The sequence below is a fragment of the Bombus vancouverensis genome, chromosome 3 (genome assembly GCF_051014615.1).
Source record: "Bombus vancouverensis nearcticus chromosome 3, iyBomVanc1_principal, whole genome shotgun sequence".
NCBI classification, from domain to species: domain Eukaryota; kingdom Metazoa; phylum Arthropoda; class Insecta; order Hymenoptera; family Apidae; genus Bombus; species Bombus vancouverensis.
This window is the reverse complement of record NC_134913.1, coordinates 13,001,930-13,025,190: the sequence shown is the minus strand read 5'-3', so window position 1 is coordinate 13,025,190 and position 23,261 is coordinate 13,001,930. Positions and strand designations below refer to the sequence as shown.

The 23,261-nt window shown below is 32.4% G+C and overlaps 2 protein-coding genes and 1 long non-coding RNA gene across 5 annotated transcripts in view; 1 reads left to right on the top strand and 2 right to left on the bottom strand.

Moving 5' to 3' along the window:
* Window positions 1–66: 66 nt before the first annotated feature.
* Window positions 67–4,210, bottom strand: LOC117154059 (WD repeat-containing protein 3). 2 transcript variants are annotated; one of them, XM_033328700.2, is made up of 14 exons: window positions 3,756–4,210; window positions 3,470–3,679; window positions 3,203–3,400; window positions 2,958–3,122; window positions 2,669–2,874; window positions 2,439–2,574; window positions 2,172–2,362; window positions 1,906–2,101; window positions 1,593–1,820; window positions 1,242–1,511; window positions 929–1,171; window positions 685–848; window positions 381–603; window positions 67–304 (listed from the first exon to the last, which is right to left on the bottom strand). In XM_033328700.2, exons 1-14 carry the CDS (start codon window positions 3,924–3,926, stop codon window positions 140–142), a joined length of 2,766 nt encoding a protein of 921 aa, XP_033184591.1. In that variant the 5' UTR covers window positions 3,927–4,210; the 3' UTR covers window positions 67–139. The 2 variants fall into 2 exon arrangements, with proteins under 2 accessions (XP_033184591.1, XP_076484067.1); XM_076627952.1 differs by lacking the exon at window positions 67–304 and having other exon boundaries at window positions 484–614.
* Window positions 4,211–5,088: 878 nt separating this feature from the next.
* LOC117154054 (uncharacterized) lies at window positions 5,089–7,881 on the bottom strand. Of its 2 annotated transcripts, XM_033328693.2 has the most exons (3): window positions 7,648–7,881; window positions 6,119–7,375; window positions 5,862–6,000 (listed from the first exon to the last, which is right to left on the bottom strand). In XM_033328693.2, the coding sequence occupies exons 2-3, from the start codon at window positions 7,342–7,344 to the stop codon at window positions 5,997–5,999; spliced, it is 1,230 nt and encodes a 409-aa protein (XP_033184584.1). In that variant the 5' UTR covers window positions 7,345–7,375; window positions 7,648–7,881; the 3' UTR covers window positions 5,862–5,996. The 2 variants fall into 2 exon arrangements, with proteins under 2 accessions (XP_033184583.1, XP_033184584.1); XM_033328692.2 differs by having other exon boundaries at window positions 5,089–7,375.
* Window positions 7,882–8,108: 227 nt separating this feature from the next.
* Window positions 8,109–23,261, top strand: part of LOC143302456 (uncharacterized) — a 39,206-nt gene continuing 24,053 nt past the window's right edge. Inside the window, exon 1 of the long non-coding RNA XR_013057981.1 lies at window positions 8,109–8,312. This is a non-coding gene — a long non-coding RNA (uncharacterized LOC143302456). The remainder of the gene's footprint in view (window positions 8,313–23,261) is intronic.

The window sequence follows — 23,261 nt, the reverse complement described above, 5'->3', positions numbered from 1 at the left end:
AAACTTATAATTTATTTTTAGTTAAGTATTATCTTAAAAATAATATTGTAGTGATAATAAACGCAGTTAAATATATAATTATTTTAATATTTATTAAAAAAGTATTTACAAAATATTTTAATCGCAATTAAGTAACGTTTCATAACGACATAATTGCTCTTTTTAATGCCTTTTCTTTATTTTTTCTAATTTTATTTTTACGTTTATTACTTTGGGTTGCATCTATAAAAAGCTGTATTCCCTCTTTCTCTTCAATAACTCGTTGCATATGCATCATTCCATACAAGTTAAATCCAATTGTATCCTAGAGGAATTAATTTTGAATTTATATTCTTTAGATAATTACTTAAATAAAATTTATAAAATAAAAATGCTCTTACTCTTAGTTCAGAAACTTTTTTAATCGCAAGTGTTTTCACAGTTTCTATGATAGGTAAAAGTTCTTGAGTAGCTATAATTGGACCATGGTGAGCTTGAACTAAACATAACGCTAGTCTTGTAATTAATTCCGTGTTGTAATCTGATTGTAATAATGTAGGAAGCATTTTAAGAATTTCACAAGCAGCTGAGTATGGTAACAATAGTAATGTCTCTTCTAAATCACTGTAAAATTACTTTATTATGTGTATTTTATTTTTATCATATTTATACTACATATATACACATCGTATATAGATTTCTTACCTTCCTCTAATTCGTTTAATTATTTCTAATAGATAATCTTTTGTATTTGTACAATTATAAGCCTGCATTTGTAAAGGAATAGCAGGTGGTTTATCTGCTGTTGCTTGCGATAATTGTTCATTGTATTCTTTAGATACATTTAAACATTCTAATATCAATTCAGCCTAAACATTATATAAATTGAATCATACATGATGTCCTAAATGAATTAATTTTTATGTTCAATTTATTTATTGACATTTACCCCCTTTTCACTGGATACTGTTTTTCTTGAAGGTAGAGATTGTTGTTTTTGTCCTGGGACAAGAGTAGTTTCTCCAGTAGCTAATTCATTTTCTTGACGTTCTCGTTCTTCTTCTTCTTCATCTTGGAGAACTAAAGGTTCTGAAGTCCGTTCATATAGCCTAACTACTCTATCAGATCCACAAGAAATAACATAAAGTCCATTTGGTGAAACAGCACAGTTCCATGCTGTACCTGCATGCCCCTAAGTAGAAAAATGTCTAATGTTGCAATTGTTAGCATACAATTTCTAAATATTTTAAAAAAAGATTTACTTGTAATGTCACAATTTTTTGAAAATTGTCAGCATCCCATTGTTTTACTTTCCCATCCTTCCCACAAGTAAAAATATAATGTGTATTAGGTACGAATGAAAGTCCTGATACAGAGTCATCATGAGCGAATATCGATTTATGGCAATCTCCAAAATCTAAACCCCAAATTTTTATATTTCGGTCAGCAGAACCAGTAGCAATAAGTGTCGAATCACTTGATATATCCATACACAAAACTGGTAATTTATGCCCATAAAGGGAAATGAAAAACTAAAATGACATCAAAGTTTTTAGATATATCACACATTGTTTAATACTATAGAAATTATATGCATATTTTCATGTAATTACCTTAAATGTATCAAGGAAAAAGACTTTTACAGTAGAATCAAGTAATGCGACTGCAACAAATCTGCTATTGGGACTTATTCTTACACATAATACACTATCTTCCAATTTTAAAGTTTTTAAGTGCAAAACAGATAAAACTTTTGCTTTTATTTCTCTATCAGGATCTTGAATAAGTTCAAAATTCCAAAATTTTACTGTCTGATCTCCGCCACCACTAGCTACTCCTTTCTATAAATATATATATATAAAATAATCATGAAATTATATACCATTATGAAGTTACTATAAATAATGAAGAACATTATTAAGTTACCTTATCAGGAAATAATGTAACACTCCAAAGTTCTTTAGAATGTGCAGGAATTTCCTCTAAAATGTCGCCCGAAGCGATATCAATAATTAGCATTTTACCATCTTTTAAACCTATAATTAAATGTCTGTCTCCTGGTACAAATGTTGCTGTTAAAGCATAATTACATTGTACAGTCCTTAAACACGCCAGTGTTGGTCTAGAATCATAAAAATTATTATGAAATTACTAAATCATTTTACAAGTTTATGTCAATTTTATTTCCATACCTATTCCATAATTTCACAGAATCACCAGCTGCTGTTGCAAAAGCTAAATTATCAGAACTAAAACAAACAGCACGGACCTCTGAGCGATGACCATGATTTGTTATTGATCTTAAATGTTTCACTTCAGCATTTTTTTCTTGTGTGAATAAGGAATATAATTCAATGGAATTATTATTTAATCCTACACATACCTAAAATAATGACATGTAAAAATTGATTGGATAGTACTTTTAATTATTTTAGAAGATGATTTTTATAGTAACTTACTCTAAGTTCACCGCTTCTACCCATAACTATACTTAATCCTTTAGCTTTAGCAGATACTTTGATAAAAGGTAGGCGTATGAGTTCATCCTTTATAGTTGGTGTTCCTGAGAAATTTGTTTCTGCACTTTTTTCACTTCTATTAAAAAAATAAAAATGTCACATAAAAAGATATATGTATATTTAAAAAACATTTGTTTTTACAAATATACTACAAAAATGTCTTTGCATACTTCTCTGCTTTCTTCCTTTCTTTTCGTAATCGTTTAAGAATGTTATCTTTTATTTTAGTGTCAGGTAATAATTGAAATAATTCTACGGTATTGTCCAAACCATGACATCCAATAACTGTATGAGTAGCATCAACATTGAGAGACGCAACTCTTCCATGACCACTTCTTAGTATACTTCCAACTTTTTCGCATTTTAAAGGATGTTTCTAATACAATATATTTTCATTAAATACTAATCTAATAAATATATTCTAAATATAAATATTTATTAAATCAAAAGAGAATGTACCACATTGCTGATTTCAGCATCATCAGTGAGAGTTAAGTCATGTAAATTAACATCAAAGTCTACAGCTTCACCTTCAGTGAAAGATATTTGCCATATACGTAGTTCATTATCATTGCAACCAGTTATTAAATATTGATCATCTTTAATTAAAACTAAACCCCAAACCTTAAATGATAGAAGTATTGTTATCAATATAATATGTAACTAAATAAACCATCATTATATATATTTAAAATTATATTTACTTCTGTTCTATGACCAACAAGAGTTCTAAAATTATGTTCAGTATCTAAATCCCAAAATTTGACAAATGTATCTTTACTACTACTAATAATAATATTGTGATCTTTCATGAATGCTAAATTTGTTATTACACCTTTATGTCCAGTTAATCTACATATACCAGTCTCAGCTACAATATCCCAAAGAATAATATCTGTATCCTGAAAACATGTAATTGAAAATTATTTCATGCACTTTTATGCTCTGCTTCTTCTACTAAATTATTTTACCTTTGAACCTGATGCTAATCTATGTCCTCCTCTATCATATATCAAAGTTGTAATTTCAGATCTATGACCAACAAATATACTTGTATTTTCTCCTGTTTTTAAGTCAAATGTTTTTATAGTACCATCTGCATAACCAACTGCTAGATGTTGCTTATTAGGAGATGCAGCTAAGTATGTTACATTTACTTTTTCACCTGATAATACCTGAACCTAAAATATCAGAAATTTCGACAATTATAATATGATCTATTGTAAGAACATAAATTAAAAATGATTTACAATCTACCTTTTCTCCAAGGCGTAAATCCCATATAAAAACATGTTCGCATGCTCCAACTGCTACAAATCTACCTTCTTGTTCTTGCAATGTTACAAAAACAACATTACAGGAAGAACTAACAATTATATTTAAATTCCCACCTGGTACATATCTCAAATATTGTTTTGTTAAACCCATCTTTTATTTATATATCAAATATATATTAATTTTATTTATTTAACTATGAAAAAATGTCAATATTTATTCACTTATTTTCTTATCTATTTTTTATATAGTAAATGCACAGTATTTATTTTAAAAAATTTTACGATCAATGATATTATATTAAAATGTTTATCGAATAATCCAAACTTATTTTTTAAAATATCAATTTAATTTTGATTGTTCTAAAAATATTCAGTTTATAACATAGGTTATAAGCTCATGTAGTCGGCATAGACCACGGCGTTTATGGCATCACATACAGCCAAGGATCGTAAACTACGTGGTCCATCTGCTAGTTAAAAAATGTACGTCTTGTTAGTATTACTAACTCGCTGGTAGATGGTGTCACGATGCAAAAAATATGTTCAAATAGAGCACTTTACACTAATTACATGTAATTAATTAATTATGTAGATAGTCGGAATAATATTAGACAAAGATGATTTCTGAGAATTAAAACATTAATTTAATTTCTGAACAGGTGATGGATTCGCCTTATAGACAGAGAAATTTGATTTTTTAATTTCATCATAAAGAGATTAGTTCCACCTTATCACTGCTAGATGGTTATAGCGTATCGTTGTTCTTGGATTGGACGATTTTTGAAATTTGCTTATAACTAAGAAAGTAGGAAGAATATTTCAATAAGAGTAATATTAATTAATTCCTTGGGTTATAAATTGAACATGCAAAAATTAATAAATTCCGAGAAATTGGAATTTTTTAATTTTACCACTTGTCTATTGAACAATTAAACATTACACATGTTTATTTTTGATGCGAATATCTCAAGATTAAATAGTGGGAACGATAATGAAAGTCGTTAAATTTGTCTTTCTATACTCTGCAAGAATATCGAAAAACAAATATATGTTTTTATTTAAAGAATTACTGATTGATTTCAAACCTTGTAAAAAAATGATCATGAGAGAAAACTATTTCTGTTGTTATTTGTGACCCTTGAAATAGTGTAACTTTATCCTGAGAACTTTTTTCATACAGTAATAAGTAAGACAGATATTTAGGTGAAGCCATTTGGCTGGGTCAACCATTAATTAATAATAAATTTTAAACATAAGAGACAGAGAAGAAAAGTAGAAAAGGAAAATAAGATTATTAATGAAACAAAATTTTATGATAACGATATTATCTTATTTTATTCCATATAAAGGAACTTGTAGGAAAGTCGCATGACAATGTATGTATAGTTTAAGAAGTAGTCACATTTTCGTCAGAATCATTCATTCATAATTAAATGATATATACATATGTATAAATTGTTTGAATCACATTAGAAATTGCTTTTGTAGAACAGTGAACAAAAAGGCACTGTTAAGAAGTATGTATTTCTTTTATCTCACACAAATGTATCATTCTAATTCTTTACAATTTTAATACATTAATAAATTCTTTTTTGTTATTTATATTAAATAATAGAATAACAATGCAATAATTTTATCATATTTTGTACATCTCTTGAAATAGTAAAACTTTTGAATATACTTTGTAATTTTTACGATACAAAGTTTAATGATATTAAACGTTTCAAACGTTTCAAATGTTTATAGTATTCATTAGTCATTGAATTTTATCTTACATTAATAAATATAGTAAATAACAAGTTTTTACATTCTTAACAATATATGATAACATAATCGTACTTGATTGTAAAGTATATAAATATTAAAAATAAAATTATACAGTATATAAGAACCATTATTTATATATGTTGTATATTCTAAATATTATGTTGATGCAGCCATAGAATATGTTATATTTTGCTATTATATTTCAAGCATAAATATTGTATAAATAATATGTACAAATCATCTTACATGATTGAGATTTATGTTTCATGTATAGATGTTTAAAGAGAATATATACAGTAGTGAAAATTTATTATACAAATTTTTTATCCATTACTTTCTGATTGAGATTTGATGATTTGTTCTTCAACATGAACAGGTTGGACTAATGAATTTTGGAACCACATCATCCAGTTACTCAAGTAATGACCTCCCAATTTATTATCAGGATTCTCCTTTATCTGCACATTGTTTAATTCTTCAAAATTGCGAACCGTTTGAAGTTCAGTGAAATTATTATTCACCGAATGACGTCCATGCATTCTTACCTCCCTTTTTCGAAGAGCATCTTTTACTAACCTTTGTTTGCGCTCCTCTTCTGTTTCAATAGCAGATCTAGTAAATCTCATTTCTCTAACTCTCAAAGCATCTCTCTTTAATCTTTCTTTTCTTTCTTCTTGTGTTTCTTTAGCATATTGATTAAGTCGAGCCTCTCTTCTCTTCGCTGATTCTCTATTTAATCTCTCTCTTCTTTGTTCAGGAGTTTCACTAGCATATAGCGAAAGCCTTTTCATTCTTCTTCTTTCTGCTTCACGATCTAACCTTTTTCTTCTGTCTTCAGGTGTTTCATTGTACATCCTGTATTCTCTTTTCCTTGCAGCTTCTGCATCTAATCTTTTTCTTCTTTGCTCTGGTGTTTCATAATACATTCTCATTTCTCGTCTTTTCGCTGCCTCCTTTGCTAATCTCTGTTGCCGCTGTTCTTCACTTTCTTGTTCATATAATTTTTTCCTTTTCTCTCTCATGCACTCTGCCTTTCTTCGTAACTTTTCTTTATAATCTTGTAACGAGTTTGATCTTATTTTCAATTGTCTTTTAGGTCTTTCAGGTTTACTTTCCTTGGTTCTTATATTATTAACATTCTCTAATGTTTGATCTTTGTGTTTGTTCAATATTGTTATTGTATCATCAATGTCAGTAGGAACTTCTTGAATCCTATCCTTGGTATTTTTTGAAACTTTTAATCGAAGATCAGTTTCATTATTTACATTGCACAACCATTCTGTACTATAAACTGTTTCTTGATCTAATTCATTTTCCTTTTTTATATTAAGATTTAGTCCTAATAGTTCACTTGGTATTGTAACTGTTGAAACATTATAATTGGTTGTTTGTATTTGTTCATTTTGATTAATAAAAACTTCAGCTATTTGATTCGTTGGTTTTTGTATTTCTATATTTATATTTTCATAATCCAAATTTTGCAAATACACTGAACTATTTAAAATACCATTGATATTACAGGTTTCATTTTGTTGTGTAATATTTAATGCTGAGTTTGGATTATTTAAATTATTTGTATTTTGTATACTGCTTTTGTTGTTTATATTTGATTCTTCATTGTTATTAATTGTACCACATCCTTTGCTTTCTTTAATTTCAATAGAACAAAAATTTTGTGCTGCATTAATTATTTCAATATCATTAAAGTCCGTCTCATGTTCATCATTCTCTTGTTTAATGTAAACAGGAATAAAGTCAATGGAACAATCTCTTATCTGTACACTAGTTTCAGTCAATTCCATGACCTTACAATCCAATAAATGGCATCAGATACTGAAATATTTAAGAAACAAATAAACTAGACTAAAAACAAATGTATCTGTAATAAATTTAAAAATTACATTGATATGTAGATAAGATATGTAAATGGTATATAATGTGAGACATTTATAATGTTCAGAATACTTAAAATATTTATTTAAAATATATCGAATCGAGGTACATAGCATTTATGTTAAAATTTCTATAAGAATAATTAAAAATTGTATTTTCATTGATAAAGAATATTAAAATTAGGAACTGAAGTATCAAACTATAAACTTTACCTGTGCATCGTCTGCTTATGACAGCTGATTCAAAGATGATGCTGCAAGCGTTTAGAACATATTCATTTTTGCTGCAGGTCGCAGACTTCAACCGTTATCATTTTCCTCTGTGTCACATGTTAATGCGATATAGTCGATAGAACAGATCAGTAGCCATAAATTTGACTGTTTAACTCTGCACGGAATTAATTTGCACGTCGTGCTACTTGCTGTTCGTCTATCCACGTCGGTCGACATTAGGTTTATTCGCATTGACTGCGCTAGCTGCACTTGCGCAAAAAGTAGAAACAACCATTGGCTAATTCTTGTCGTTCTGAAAACGCAGCCAATGTTTTCCGTATAAATCGCATAAGTATTGAAATGAATTGACCAATCACTAAAAATGATTTAAAAAAGGGAAGATATCGAAATGGAATGCGTATGCGCAGATCAGTTATTTTAGTTTCGCGCGTTCGGTCGAAAATATGACGCTATTGTATTCGATATTATAATTCAGTCGTGTAATTCAATTGCGTAATTCAATTCCGTGAATATTCGCAATTGTCGAGTGTTTTCCGCAAAGACATTAATGAGTATAAGCATTTTTCGTCGAATTTAAGTTTGTGAGAAGTGATATTTTATATATTGTTAAGGCTATGTAGTTATCAGATTTGCCAGAATGATTTGTGAGTAAATATTTTTGTTATGTTCAGTTTACATGTAGATTGTGGATTTCTATGCGAATTTATATTTTTATGAACACAAAGAAATGGAAGTTACTACTATACTACATATACTATACTACTATATATATGTATATCATATACTTTTGTATATTATATACATTCTGTGCATTTTTGCATTTTCAAATTCTACATAAATGCACAAAAATCCGCAATCTACATATAAATATTGTAGAACTTCATATCTATGAACATTTATTAATAATTTAGATGAATTAATATTTTATAGTTTTAATTAATATTGCATACGTATATTCGGCTTAACGATATTTAAATATATTTTATACGATATTGTTAATATATTTTATATATTAATATATTTTATACGAACATTGGAATTGGGGGATAGAGATTCTCTAATGAAATTTATGAAAAAACGAAATTAAAAATTACTATTGAAGTTGAAAGAGGTTATTTTTAAAATTTATCTTAGAGGCCATTAATCCCCAAAATACGAAGATTGCAATTCTTTATTCTTATAATTCATTAGTTTCTTTCACGTTTATAAATTTTATACAAAATTTAAGTTCACTGGAATTTGCCTTTTTCACGTATATATTTGCTATACATCTATTACTTGTTTCTTTTTCGCATCTATGTATATATCCATTTCTATATCGTGAAATACAATTATGTGAAAATAGCTATTAATATTTCTTATTTGAGTAAAATATGATTATGTCCTAGAGTCTGTTTCTTTATTTAATATTAATAAGTAGACTGCGGATTTCTATAGATTTATAGGAAATTTGAAGGTACAAAATTGCACAGAACACACATATGAAATATATGAAAAAATATATAAAATGCTCAAACCATAATGCTTTGCATAATATTTGGCGAGTGAAGTAATTTTCTATTGAGTTTTCATTTTTTAAATAATATTCTCAAAAATATTAATTTGCTTAAAAACACGTACTTTACTAACCAATTAGGATTAAATTTGGGTTAGATCAACGATTTTCAATCAGTGTGCCGCGAGAGGACCACAGGAGTGCCGCGAGAATTTTTAAGACATGCAATACCTAACTAAGTACATATTTAGTTAGGACCATTGATCTTCTTTTCTCAGAAATTGTCAAATAAAGAAATGACAACAACCAAAACACTAACTGTCTAATGTGGATGTCTTGAACCAAATATAATTCATAATATATTTTCTGGAGTACTGCACAATTGTAACAATTAGTTTAGTTAGTAATTTAGTTAGGTTAGTGGCATGTAATAAGAAAGGTTGAAAATCGCTAGATTAAATTGTCGCTGATCGAGAATTTTTCGTTCAATCTTTCATCTATTGTTGCGTATTGTTGCCAATGCTCGTTCAGCTCTATCAATAAATGTCACCAGTATTCGAACGTCCTCTCTTCATATGAGAATCTTACTTTACCATCGCGGACATACATATAGCGTCGCGGTGGGACGATTCAGAAGCGGATAATGTTTTTGTTGGCCGCTACGTGCTCTGATAATTAAGACATTTCCATTTAAAGTTGACGTCCGGTGACGTGCGGAGATGCGCCTGGAGCACGTTCGTTTTCGGCGGTCCACGCTTCAGAAAAACCTAATCCTCATGCATTGTGTTGATAATTAATGGTGTATGATCGAGGGTTCCGTTCCTGGAACGAGGGAACGTAGCTGTATAAGAAAGGAACGGTACGTATGTATCTATCGCGAGAAAGATTTATTAGTTTCGCGTAATAGCGAGAGATCCAATGTTCGATACTCTATATACTATACGATAACGTGCGGTATTTGAGGAAATAATTGAACCTTTATGTCTTGATTAATATTTATCTACATTTTCTTAACAATAAAAAATTGTGTCTCTTACTTTTGAAATAAACATAGTTACCTCGTTTAGCTACAAATTGAGCATAAGTGCAGCTATTCTTAGAAAGTATGTTTATCTTTTAATATATAACTTACAGAGTAAAAATTTTGTAAATGATCGTCAAAATTTACAAAAAATTATTTTGTACAATCTAGAGAATAATATTTATTTTCAAAGAATTTATTTAAGGTGTGCGTATTTTCTGATCACTTTTAGGTAGAAAAAGTGACAGCTCATAACCTATTAACCAGGTCATTTCTTAACCAGTAACTTCTATAATCATAGGGTTGATAGAATTAATATAAGTAACAAAATTAAATAGTCGTAGAAAATATATTAAATATAAATTAATTTCAATCATATCGATTTTAATTTTTACAAATATAAATACGATACAATTTTTCTTTGATAGAAATGATACGACGACCTATCAATAAAAATGTTGGTATTTTCTAGAGATTTGGATTCGAATGACGAGTCAACTCGGTCTCCCTTGTTAATAGGTTAAAAATGGCATGATTAATTGTAAATCATAGGAAGTAATTCATAAGAGTAGTGGTGAATAAAAAATTGTGATACAAGATTGAAATTAAATGACATTAAGAAAATTATTCCCCTGTCAACTATTTCTCGCGGATAATTGCATTAGGTGATGGGTTACGATCCGTGAAGCGTAATTTACGACGGGATCCCCGCCGGTTATCCAAGCGTGGTTACAGCGCCAAATTCGAATGCAGAACGAGTCACGGCGGAATGTTGGCAGGTTCTTTTCATCTTGGCTTGACAAAATCATTAGGGGACTAAATCCAATAAAGGGGGCTGGTCCCTTGCTTGTTCAGGGATCTCGACGTAAGAAAACATTCTCGGTGAGGTGATCGGTTGCATCGTAATCGGTATCAATGATATATTTACGAGAGATGGCGCGTCAGTAGTTCAAAACTTATCTATAATATACGTATGTGTGTGTGTATGTATGTATGTATGTACGTACGTGTATAATGGCGTTGGTATTGTAAATTATACGTTAATGCTACATCTGATAAAAAGTATACGTTGTTACAATATAAATATTGAAAGAGATTTCTGAAGGGAAATTACAAAATTTTTTGAAATTATCAATACATTTATAAGTTATTAATAATTAAAAAATTGTTAGTCTTTCAAGTTAGATGAAAAATTTGTTTTTAGTTTACTTTTCTTTCACAAAACTTGCAATTTAATAGTACCATGTTTTTCGTTTTCAATAGACAATTGTTACGTTGCACCATTGTTCATAAGATTTATGATTTCGATCGATGGTAGGTTGGCAAATAATATTTGTATTTATTTTCATAGAAAGTAAAATCACAAATGTGTTTGTTTGTTAAAAAATTTGAGCTTCCAAACGCGACAGAGACACGATATACGTAGTTGTAAAATGATATATTTAAATATAGAGATTTTAATCATCCTTGACGATTATCAGTCGTGATACGAAACTGATACATCATCGATGCGCGTAAATCAAATTTAACGCGTGTAGTGGTTGATCCTGCTCGCACCGTTCTTCCTTTCTAAATATTCTTTTTGCGGTACTCCTTGCTATTAAATTAGCAAGACTAAGGCCTTAAATAATTCCCTGGCACGTTTCATTCGACGCCACGTGTTCGAGGGAACCGGTTCTAATGATGCTTACAAAACATGCTCGCAAGTGAAGGAAAAGGAGCGTTCCTAAACACAATCGGCAACTTGTTTTGTCTTTTTTTATAATCGTTGCATCAGCTTAATCGAATATCTTTTTAATTAGAAGATATTTAACACGATATAACTAATCATCGTAATTAAACGTTTACACAATGTTTTACGGATTGTATTTGGTAGTTCTTTTTCGTTTTATTTACAACAATCGATGGTATAGTTATTTATTTGTTGATTGAAAATTTATACATGGTAATAACGTGACAAATAGGTAAGAGATTTAGAAACGAATTTTTTCACTGATATACAGATATTTCCAGAGGTTTCAATAGTCTTTTTACTAATTTTCTATTAATTCTTGGTTATTGAGTTGACTTCTTGTAGTCAGTTTTAATGTCAAGACATAAAAAAAATTAGCAGTATTCTAGATTGAAAAGATCTTAACGTTTTAGGGTTCTAGATCTAGTACGTAAAACTTAATGTTACAAGGCATTATATTTTTCTTAAGCTTGGGATATCTTTTAATTTTAGAAAAATACGATACAGTCAAAAAATGACTGAGAAAACGCAATAGAGTAAACGCAATAAATAGCAATACATGAAGCTAAAATTAGTTATCGTTATAGATTCTATTAAGAGCAGCACTAGTATAATGTTATTGTCTTTTCGGTTCACCATCTCATCGGTATACTTCTTTACAATGCTGACCAAAGGAATCCGTTTGTTTCTTCTCAAGCTGAATACAAACAGCACGGCTAATAATCGGCCGAAAGTTGGAACTTTTTAACAGGACATTAGTCCGTTAAGAGGGTTATATAGCGCGTGATAAAAAGCAAAGCTCGTAGGAGCGGGGAATCGTTGGACAAAGCTCGATGCCGAAGAAAGGAAAGTTAGAGCGATAAACGATCGAATCTGGTCTGGCGGGGGCATTTAAAAGATCTGCCCGAAACGACACTCTCTAACGAATCGTACGTGGATCGGTCTAGAAACAGGAATCGCATGAGCATCGGCTTCTCCGCCATCGGAGATTGGCCTGGAGGCTCTGCTTGATGTATGATCGGCGCAGAAATGGCTGTCGTCGCGAGGCCGCGTCCCAATAAATCTCTCGGCTTTTTCTCCGCGGACGGACTTGTCGTTCGCGTATAAATGTATCGTTTTCATCAATATTTATGTCGGGGAGGGAGGGTAGACCAATTGGACCGAAGTTCTGTTGGCCTGCCATAGCGGAACGTCGTCGTTGGGACGATACTACGACCACTTTGGACTGACTGCCATCGGCTTTGCCTTCTCCATTCGATAATAAAGATATCCATTATACCCGCCGGCTTCTTCTTTCCCGGCCAAACATTTCGTTTTGTCGGCCTCGATGCGTCCTCTTGTCTTCCGTTCTCGTTGCGGATTCTACCACCCTTCCAACGCACTCTCCTCGCTGTACGATGAATATATGCATCGTAAATACGCTCTATCATGCGAAGCCTACCTGCGTCTATATTGTTAATTGCATCGTTCTAGCTGAGCTTTTCAGGATTAATCCAGTCTTCCTGGATTTCCATTATATCATACAGTTAGATAGATAATATGGAATATCGGATTTGTATTCAGACACGTCGAATACGTCAGAAGTGAATTCACATTCAAAGTAGATTCGACATAGGAAGATCTTTTAAACATACGGACAAATAAATTGTTCGATAATCTATCTGCATGTATATTGCTAAACGGGTGGCGTGGTTCTAACTGAGTTTTTCAGGATCGATTAATCCGATCTTCCCGGATTTGCATTACATCGTGTAGTTATAAGCAACATATACAGGGTGGTTGGTAACTGGTGGTACAAGCGGAAAGGGGGTGATTCTACGCGAAAAAAGAAGTCGAAAATATGGAATAAAAATTTTTCATTCGAGGTTTTGTTTTCAAGAAAATCGACTTTGAATTTTCGCTCGGTACGCGTGCAGTATGTTATAATGGATCTCACTGTAGATCGTTGTCTCGATAGAAAAATTAAAAAAAAAAAGAATTAAAAAAAAATTTTTATTACCAACCACCCTGTATATCAAAATATCAAAATCGAATGCATCAAACGCAAAATAGATACAATACGGATGAAACTAAATATTGCCAAAGTATGCTGAACTTGTGTTTCTTTATTGCAAATTTGTTGCAAATTAATGAGAAAGCATATTCGATATCCCATAAACACTAACATAACGTGGTTCTATGAAAATTTTACTTGTTTCATGGAAGAGAGTAGCACAGAGTGAAATAGCACCGATTTACAGTATCGTACATACTTACTTATATGTATGTATGTCATTTAATTCCATTCGATTAAGTCGCATTCGAAGCAAAGTAAGAGTTTTCTTACGACGTTTTATCCGAAGTCAGTCAGTTTCAGTTTCCTTCGAAGTTTCTTTCGAAGTTCTTGCAAGAACGTGGATATACAGCGTGTCGATTCAACAGTAGACAGGTCGAGAATATGGTAGACAAACAGCATTGCATTCTCTCCGTGCATGGTACGAGTTGCAAAAGAAAAAATTCTCTTCATATGCCGTATAATTTCCTTTTGATAACCTGCTATACCAATTGCTTTGTAAAAAGACACCGCAAAGAACATGGCAACGTACTAACGAGTTTGTTAGTTGCAAGTAGCTACTTTAGTCGGTTGTTACGCAAAAAGAAGGCCAAAGTTAATATTTTATTGTTTCTTCTCTTCTATTTATCCAGCTTAACGAGGCTGTGTGTACAAAAGCTATTAATGAGTTAAAATTTCTGTTTAAACCTGTTTAGCGGTTAATGTGTGACAGTATGCGTGTTATAGCAACGAGTAAAATGAAAGGAATTGATTTTCCAAAAATATTTTCATTCAAAGCTACAATAGTTATCTTCAAAAAATTTCACACAAAAATTTTATATAACAACGTAGTTGGTGATATCCTACATTTCCACGGTTATGTGGTCGTTTTACTGAAAATAGCGTTTTTCGAACCTATCACATTGCTTGAAAACTGCTTGGTCAATTTGGTACATGGAATCTCCTATCTAATTCTTCACTGAACACGTTCAAATTCTATTCTCTCCAAGATGAAGTTTTAAACGATTACACTTTTCGCTTATTTTCACAAACAGACTGACCGACTGTTGATCGTTCGCGTTTATTCTGTCGGTGATTAGTTAAATTCACGTATACATAGTAAATAAACTTTTAAATTTCATTTTGCCGGAAAGAAGACTGTACGAACAAATTTTATTCTATCTTCGCGACTTATTTCGACGTGACTCTTCGCATTCCTTGTAATTATAAATAAAATTGTATACGCGTTATTATAAAGTTAAAGTAGCACACTCGCGGTATCCTTTTCGATCGAAGCCATCAAAAGTTCGACAAAAAAAAAAAAAGAAAGAAAAAACGATAAGGTGTGTGATTAACGTAACGTAACGTACGCAGGTTTATTCGTCCACGTCGCGGAAATAATAAGGAAACTGATAGAAATTGCAGCGAAATTGTCGATATTGATTATCGACATGTTCGTGCGACATTAGTATGTCTTCATTACACACAGCGATGTTAATAACATTTCATTCAACTATGTAGAATAATATTTCTCGTAAGTGTAGTACGTATTGTCGTGCTGATTTGTATACTGGCATGAGCAATCAAGAAGCGCTGACCGTACCTTTTCTTCGGACTGTCTTTCGGATTGAGATTGATGCTTCGTTATTGATCATTTCAAGATACTTAAATGTAATCGAAATTGAATTGCACGAAGCAAGGAAGTCTCATTTCCACAATCAATTTTGTAGTCAGAGTTTCTCCTTAGAATTCCCGTTTCGCATGTGGGAAAACTTTTAATTCGTACTATCTAATGCCGAATAATTTATTATGCATATAGAAATAGAAATCTGTATGTTGCGTTGAATATATTTAATAGAAAACGCCTTATTGTAGACGATAGATTCATTTTGATTTTTTAAAAATTACGAAACATCTAATTACGTATGTTATTCAGTTAGCAAATTGTGCTTTTCATTTAACTAATTTTAAATCATTTATCTTCTTTTACGTTCTGAAGATTCTCAATATAGAAAAATTAATAAAATTCGCCACGCTTCCTTTCAGTTGGAAAATTATAACTTTTCTGAATGATGTGAGCAGGTGAAAATCATGTCCTTGAATTAGGTAGTTCTTGCAAGTAAAACGAAATAATTCCTTTTTCTCCTAAGCGGATGCTTGAACGAGTACATCATCTTTATTTATACTTAGCTGTCAATGTTACACATCCTGTATCTACCTTTCTCACACATATATATATTATAACGAAGCTAATTATAGAGTACATACGACGTGAAAAAAAATGTCAAATATTCGAAATAATCTGCCGATTACAACGTTTAGTAAACGAAAAAAAGTATCTAGAACGCGACGAAGAATCCGAATATTTGTTATGACACAGGTACACACATATGTATAAACTATGACAATAAGATAAAGACAGGGCACGAAGAACACGCGATCCTGCAACTTAAAGAAAGATGTGCTCGCTCAACATCACCTAAAATTAATCTCAAAGTACATTTTATTCTACGCGTACTATCTAATTTTCTCTTACGACGTTCCTTTTTATCTCTAACCATTAGCATAAACGCAGATGTTAGCAACGAACCCGCTTGTCCAAATTTTTATCAAACTGCAACTTGAACAACAGCCTTTTTCAGCCTCTTGCCGATGTACAAATTAGAGCAGAATGGCGTGTTAGTATAAAAGCAAGGATGGCAGTGACGTGTAGAGAGAAAAACAGTGACGAAGCGACAGAAGGGTAGAGGGTAGAACGCGAGCAGAGATAGATCGAATCGTTGAATAGAAGAGAAGAGAGTTGTACCGTTGAAAAGGACGTTGAGAGGTCGTCGTGCGCGTTTCCATGTTTTCTGTCGGTTCGATGCTACGTTTTTGCCGTTTTTTCACAGACAAGTCTCCTTTCATCCGCGCCACTGTCTCCCGCTGACACAATGCCGCTGGCATTAGAAGCAGATAATAATATAGGAGTTGGCCAGCTCGCTCGACACCCCGAGTCCGCCGCGAGAGGTGATTGTGTGTGCACACGATTTAAGAAGGGGTGAGGTGCAGGCCCGATGGTTCGTGGTTCATTTTCTCCGTCGGTCGCCGATCTTCATCATCACCATCGTCTCACTTGGCCTGTCCTTTTTCTTCCTTCTTTTTTCTCTCTTCGCCTCTTTTTCTCTCTCTACGTCTATCTTCCACTATTCGTTTTCTCGGCTCTTCTCATCGTCACGCGTCTCTGATGCGGTTTCGTGTCTCGTGTGTGGAAGGCCATCGTCACGGTGGTTTTTCAAATGATTCGCTATACAAACGCCGCGGATCAGCCGCCGCTTCATCGCGTTTTATTTGGTGGTCCATCACGATAGAAATCGTGACACGCATTCGTCCTTCCAGGTATATACTCTGTAAACAGTCCGTCTTCGTGGTATTGATCGAAGGGATCCGGTGTTACAGATGGTCCTTAATTTAATCGAAAGCTGTTCGCGGCATGTCGGCCGGGTCTCTGTTCAAATTAAATTGGTGTTTTAACGCCGAGTGACTTTCGTTTTGTTACTGCAGTACCGTTTCACCGGTCTTAATCGACGCGAATCGTTGTGAACCGTTCGCTCGATGTTAACGGATATGGATCGCTTGATCGATATTAATATTTCGCTATTTTCAATTTCTAATCGTTTGTCGAATTAATGTACATTGGGTTAACACGCACGTATATTGATTTTACTTTGTGGTATCTAAATTTGAAAAAGTGTAGGAAACGAGAAATTGCCGATGAAAGATGGTGGTCTTTACGCGTAGGAAAACAGAGGATTTGAGTTTTAAGGCAAATACGTGGAACAGTACAACATTTGATAAGTATCGGATTGAAATCTGGCAATTGTCGATCAAAGTGTAAATTAAAGTTACATTTAGATTTACTGACATTCTGAAGTAGTTGCGTTCTTCGAGCTTCTTTATATAACAAAGTAAGAGTTGAAAAGATTGTATACTCTTTTCGTGTTTGTAAGAAAAGAAAATTCGTATGATAAATTTAAGAATTGTTAATGAAACGTACAAAGGACAGGTGTTTGTAAATTCAAAGAATGTGAAATTCTAATTTTAAAGAAATGGTATTCAGAAATTCGTAATTAAATAAGGCGTTTTACTTTGTACGGTAAAGATTTTGAGAAGGCTGTCAAGGGAACCATATCTTTTTACTCGAATTTCAGAAAAAAGTTATCTGATGATCTGATACGCGAAAGAGTCCCCCAAAAAAGTTAGAGAAAATGATTGAATTACACAGCTGAAATGATAATAATATGTCTAAAACTGTGTGTGGTCCAGAGGTATTCATTTTTTTATCTATCAGTGTCAATTTGCAGCATAACACTTGCTATTACAGTAAAGTAATTCCAGCGATGATGGAGATTTGAGATTTGTTCATTGGTTGTGCTGAATCACTAAGGGAAACGTATAGAGAGGGTTGTAGATGTCATTTAGACTATTGGATTTGCAAAAGTTGTATTACGAGAATTTTAAATTACTGCTTTCCATTCGTTAACTTTTTTTTTACGCTTGTAATATAATTTTATTAGATTGAAAGTACGAAATGTTGCTTTTTCATGAAAGATTCTCCATTATGATCATTTTTCTTCATTTTGTGTTATAACTTTCCGAAGAAAATGTAAATATACAATTCGGAAACAGTTTCTTTATTAATTTAGATTGAAGAGAAATGCAATTCTTAAGGTTATTCGACGTATAACGTATAATTATTTTTTAGCGTACATTTATTCTCTTTATTAGATATTTTGTTATAAGAACATCGATGTAGCTAATTCGTTTATGTATTTCTTATATTGCTAGTCATTTACATGATCTTCCACAATATTATGATATTACCTTCGTTCTATTTTTTTCTTTATTTCGTGTTTCGTCATATGTAAACTCCACGTTAAGAAGTTCTTAAAGGACGACGATTCCTCCTTATTTGGATATGATATAGTGTGCCATTTGTAGTTGTAAAGTACGCTACTACGTTCGTGCTGCACGCACTTGCAATTAATATACGACGATCTTGACTTCCGTCATTGATTTCTTTTACTCGAGTTAAGCGTACAATGCGTGTGCCTATTTAACTCCGCGACGTGGTATGAATAAAAGAAAAAATCAGACAACGAATTGTCATATTTCTCTCTTTTTTATTTAACGAATATAATAATCACATATTATTTCTTTTCTTAGATAATACGCTATGCTCTTTATAATAAAAGTCCTAAGAACGTGGAATTCTAAATTCAACAAGCTAAAACAATGCTCGTCTAAGTTCCAATCCAATAGACAAATATTTATTCCAAATAAATAACAATAATAAAAATAATATTCTTTCAAACAATAAATCCAAATAATCCAATCACTTAATACTTTACTTTCTTCCTAAATATTATACCATATTATATCTAAGTGATCATAACAAGTTAAGTACAGAAATTAGAAAACTAAGAACACAGAAGAAGAATATTTTTTTTACTTCCGCCTCATAGCAGAGAAAGGACTTGGTTCACAATTTTGACCTAGATACGCTCACTTATCCATTCATCCTTAGAAAAAGGATATTTGTATTCTAATTAATATTTAACTCGTGTTATACAATTCGAACAGAATATACACGTACGTATATAGTATCTTATAACACGAGAGAGGATCGTTGGAAAAGTTAATCTTTCTAAGAAATAACTGTGCATAAGTGCTGTCTTCTTGTGGCTAATACCATCATATCAGCTGATGTTGCTAAAGTGGTTGCGAGAGCCACCGTTTTGATCCCTTCGGATGAAGTGATACGTATACTCCGTAATAAATTATATCTCTGGCGGGGATATCTGACCACGTAGAAGAGTCACGAAGCCGTTCCTTCCACGACGTGCATGAAACAAGATTTGTTATTAGGAGAAACATGCGCGATTCACCGCTCTTATCGTCGCCGCGCACATATCCAATTTTTTCCTTCTCCCTATGTTTGCTTCAACTTAACGGAATACGTTATTCCACTAGCTCATCCTCTACGAAAATATAACCCCTCTTCAAGTTTTTTACCAAACAGATATACGGCTACATAGTTGAATTTATCGCTTATCGGCGAGCTTCCATGTTTATAGCATTGTAATATGATTTTTTGGTTTGATTTTATATTTCTTTGAGAATCTTAATATTTACCAGATGCTGTACGATATAACACGATAATCTCAAATGGAGGATATTGAAATTTGCTTGAATAAACTCAGTATAATACGTAAAACTTTCTTTTTATTTTATTTCAAACTTTATTTCATCTTGTTCAACGTTTTCATTCGTTTGTAAATTTAGTCTCAATCATATATCAGGTACAAAAATGGCTATGAGCTATCTCATGCTGTACCGCGATAAATTTTCCTGTGCTAGATCATATTTTAATATTAAATTCCTTTCTGTGGAATATGATCGAAGGATATGCTGATGTTTCTACAATTTTTTAAACGAGTCAATCTTTCCCAAAATTTTATGATTCCAACTGAGTTGCTCGTAATGTGTTATAGCGGTTAATCAATAATTAAACAAAAATTCTCATGAGGTTTCGTATATCGACAGTTGCGTATTATACTGTAATAGTTTCCTCCAATGAACAATTTAGTTTGCTGTACTTGTCATTTCCCTCGATGCAACACGCGTATAACGGTACACGGGACAATATCTGTAGAAAACACGAAACGCGCGAATGTTTTGTAAATACATACTGAAATTGCGGTTTTCAAGAATAACGAAGCTGTTGCATCAACGGTGCATCTTAACGTATCGTTGTAAAAGCCCATTTTTCACACACTTTGAACAGATATGCATTTACATGCTGTGGTATTCAAAGCGTGTTTATAATAAATGTGCTTATATCTTAAAATTATAGCGTTGCAATGCAGTTCTTTATGAAATTACAAGCGTTTCGAAAAGAAAGATCGTATTAACACATTCTCGACTGCAGGTGCAACATTCGACTACTATCTTTTTTTTTTTTTGCAAAAGATCTCCGCGGAGATCGAGAATTCTATATTAAATGTGTGAAACTTGAAAATAAAGTTTACTACGTTCCGATGATAGTATTATAAGATAAAGTGATTTTTGAATGAAATATGAGAATGAAATTTTATTTCACAGAGATTCTATAAGATAAGGATAGAAAAATTAATTTCTAAATGACGTACACTCTTTAAATAAAGAGTTCGTAATGTTACCCTGTGCACTCTATATTTAACTGTTTATCACATCGCTAATAACGAGTCCAATAATCTGTTTCCGAGCGCAGATCGTTCGAAGATTTGTTTATAATCGAATTTGCCGAATTACAATTATCACAATTACAAGACAAATTGTTCAACTTGGTCCAAATATCCCTCTGACTCGAATAACTCTTCACTATCCGAGTTGAGTCGTGCAAAAATCTACCAACCCTCGATGGCCTGAAAATGGCAATTTTATTTTGCATATTTCGGCATATTGTACGTACCTTGTAATGTAAATCCGCAGTTCTCTCATTACGAACGATAGGGCAGTAAATGATCGGTCTGTCTGAATAAGAAACGTTATTCACAATCATGTTAAACGTTGACGCGAACGAGAAACGATAAGAAAGGTTCAAGAACGAAGAGCATCGGTACGAAAGGTAAGGGACGATCTTAATTCCATTAGAAAGTTCAGTAGCGTGACGCTCATTTACTTAAACGCGGGTTGACATCCAGTGATTTCACTGTTGTGTTGCGTGTAATTACATGATCGGTTAGTAAATCTTGAAAAGTCTCTCGCGCGCGCGAAGATTGAGAAAGATGCGGAAAGGGGAAAAATTCGTGGCAAATTACACGATCTCCGTGCCGGTCATTAATGTTGCTTATATTTCATGCGACCCGTGTAAGTCGTAAGCACGTATATTATCGCGAGGTTTCTCGATGTGTAGCTGCCTACCATAAGTCATCAGAACAATGCTTCCACAGCCACATAGGTATTATTTACTCCACCTCCGTGCTCGAAGTATGATCGATACGCTCGACTAGCCTGGCCTATACTTATTACTTGTTGCCAACATATACATTGTCAAGAAATTAAGTCCTTTCCAAGTATCACCTCGTCGAATTTTTATTTTCATTCTACTTTTGTTATCTGTCATTTCTGTAGTCAGCGTTGTTTAATATCTTGTGCTCTGTGTCCAATGTTTTTTAACTAGCGTTCCATTTGCGTGAAAAATCGAGTTTTCCTCTCTTTTTTCACATACACACTCTTATTTCGGAATAAAATCTTCCTCTGTCAGGTTCTACATAGCATTTTCGTAGTATCAAATTTTTCCAGCCATACGAAGGTAATGCTAAGTGACGTGAATTTGAATGTGCTTGGGCAAAATTAATTGGCATACAAATATGTACTATTATAAGTGCAATGACTTGCAAATACTTGTTGATACATGTACATACATGTAATAGGAATCTTTAAAATCTTTAAAATTTAAAAATAACTAGATTTGGATATATTACGTCAATTTTGAAAAATACATTTCTTTATACCGTAAAGAATACCTTCAGTTATTTAAAATTTATAATATCGAATATATTCACAAGAAGCGTATAATGTAGTGATCATTATGCGAAGCTATAAGAAACGCTGCACGACTAGAGACTTATGGATGGTAGTGTATCTTTTAACGATTGTCGTTAACAAGTGTATCGTTGCCTTTTATTCAGTATACCTTTAAACCACTTACGATTAGGTATAAATTATCTAGTACATACCGTGGTTACGACGTTAAGAAGTATGAATTATTTGTCCAGCACAGCCGTTATTATTACCTTATATTTTCCAATCTGTTAATTGATATTTAACGATCGCGTGAAATCATCGAGGTTAGTCGATCTCTCAGTTTTCTCTTATTTTTATCCCGTTTTTTCCCCTCCATCGCTTTCGTTATGTTCCATTTTCTCCAAGCGTTCATGATTATAAATTACTCTGTCTTAATTTCTGTGTAAATTCGTCTGATGCCTGACGAGGCTATGCAGACAACGACGTTCATGAAACGTCATCGCGTAATGACTTATTCAAGTTGATTGCATTCCACGTGATGACTCGTGTTTTCTCGGCTGCTTTTGCGGCTACTAACATCGAACGGGACTATTAAAAATTAGCACACCGAGTCGAATATAACGCAGCTGATTACTCGATACAATGTGGTACACGATGTAACAGTAAAGCCTTTTTTCTCGACCCGAAGAAGCACTCTTTACCGCCCGACGTAGTTCAAAGAGTAGTTTGGAATGTTACGAGCCGGAATTGGCGCTTGTAAAAG

Coding starts and splice junctions, on each gene's coding strand:
- LOC117154054 (XM_033328692.2), bottom strand. CDS start 7,344: ATGGAATTGACTGAAACTAGTGTACAGATAAGAGATTGTTCCATTGAC.
- LOC117154059 (XM_033328700.2), bottom strand. CDS start 3,926: ATGGGTTTAACAAAACAATATTTGAGATATGTACCAGGTGGGAATTTA. Junction 2,363..2,438: donor GTAGAAGCGGTGAACTTAGA/GTAAGTTACTAT, acceptor TCATTATTTTAG/GTATGTGTAGGATTAAATAA. Junction 849..928: donor CAGTATCCAGTGAAAAGGGG/GTAAATGTCAAT, acceptor TATAATGTTTAG/GCTGAATTGATATTAGAATG.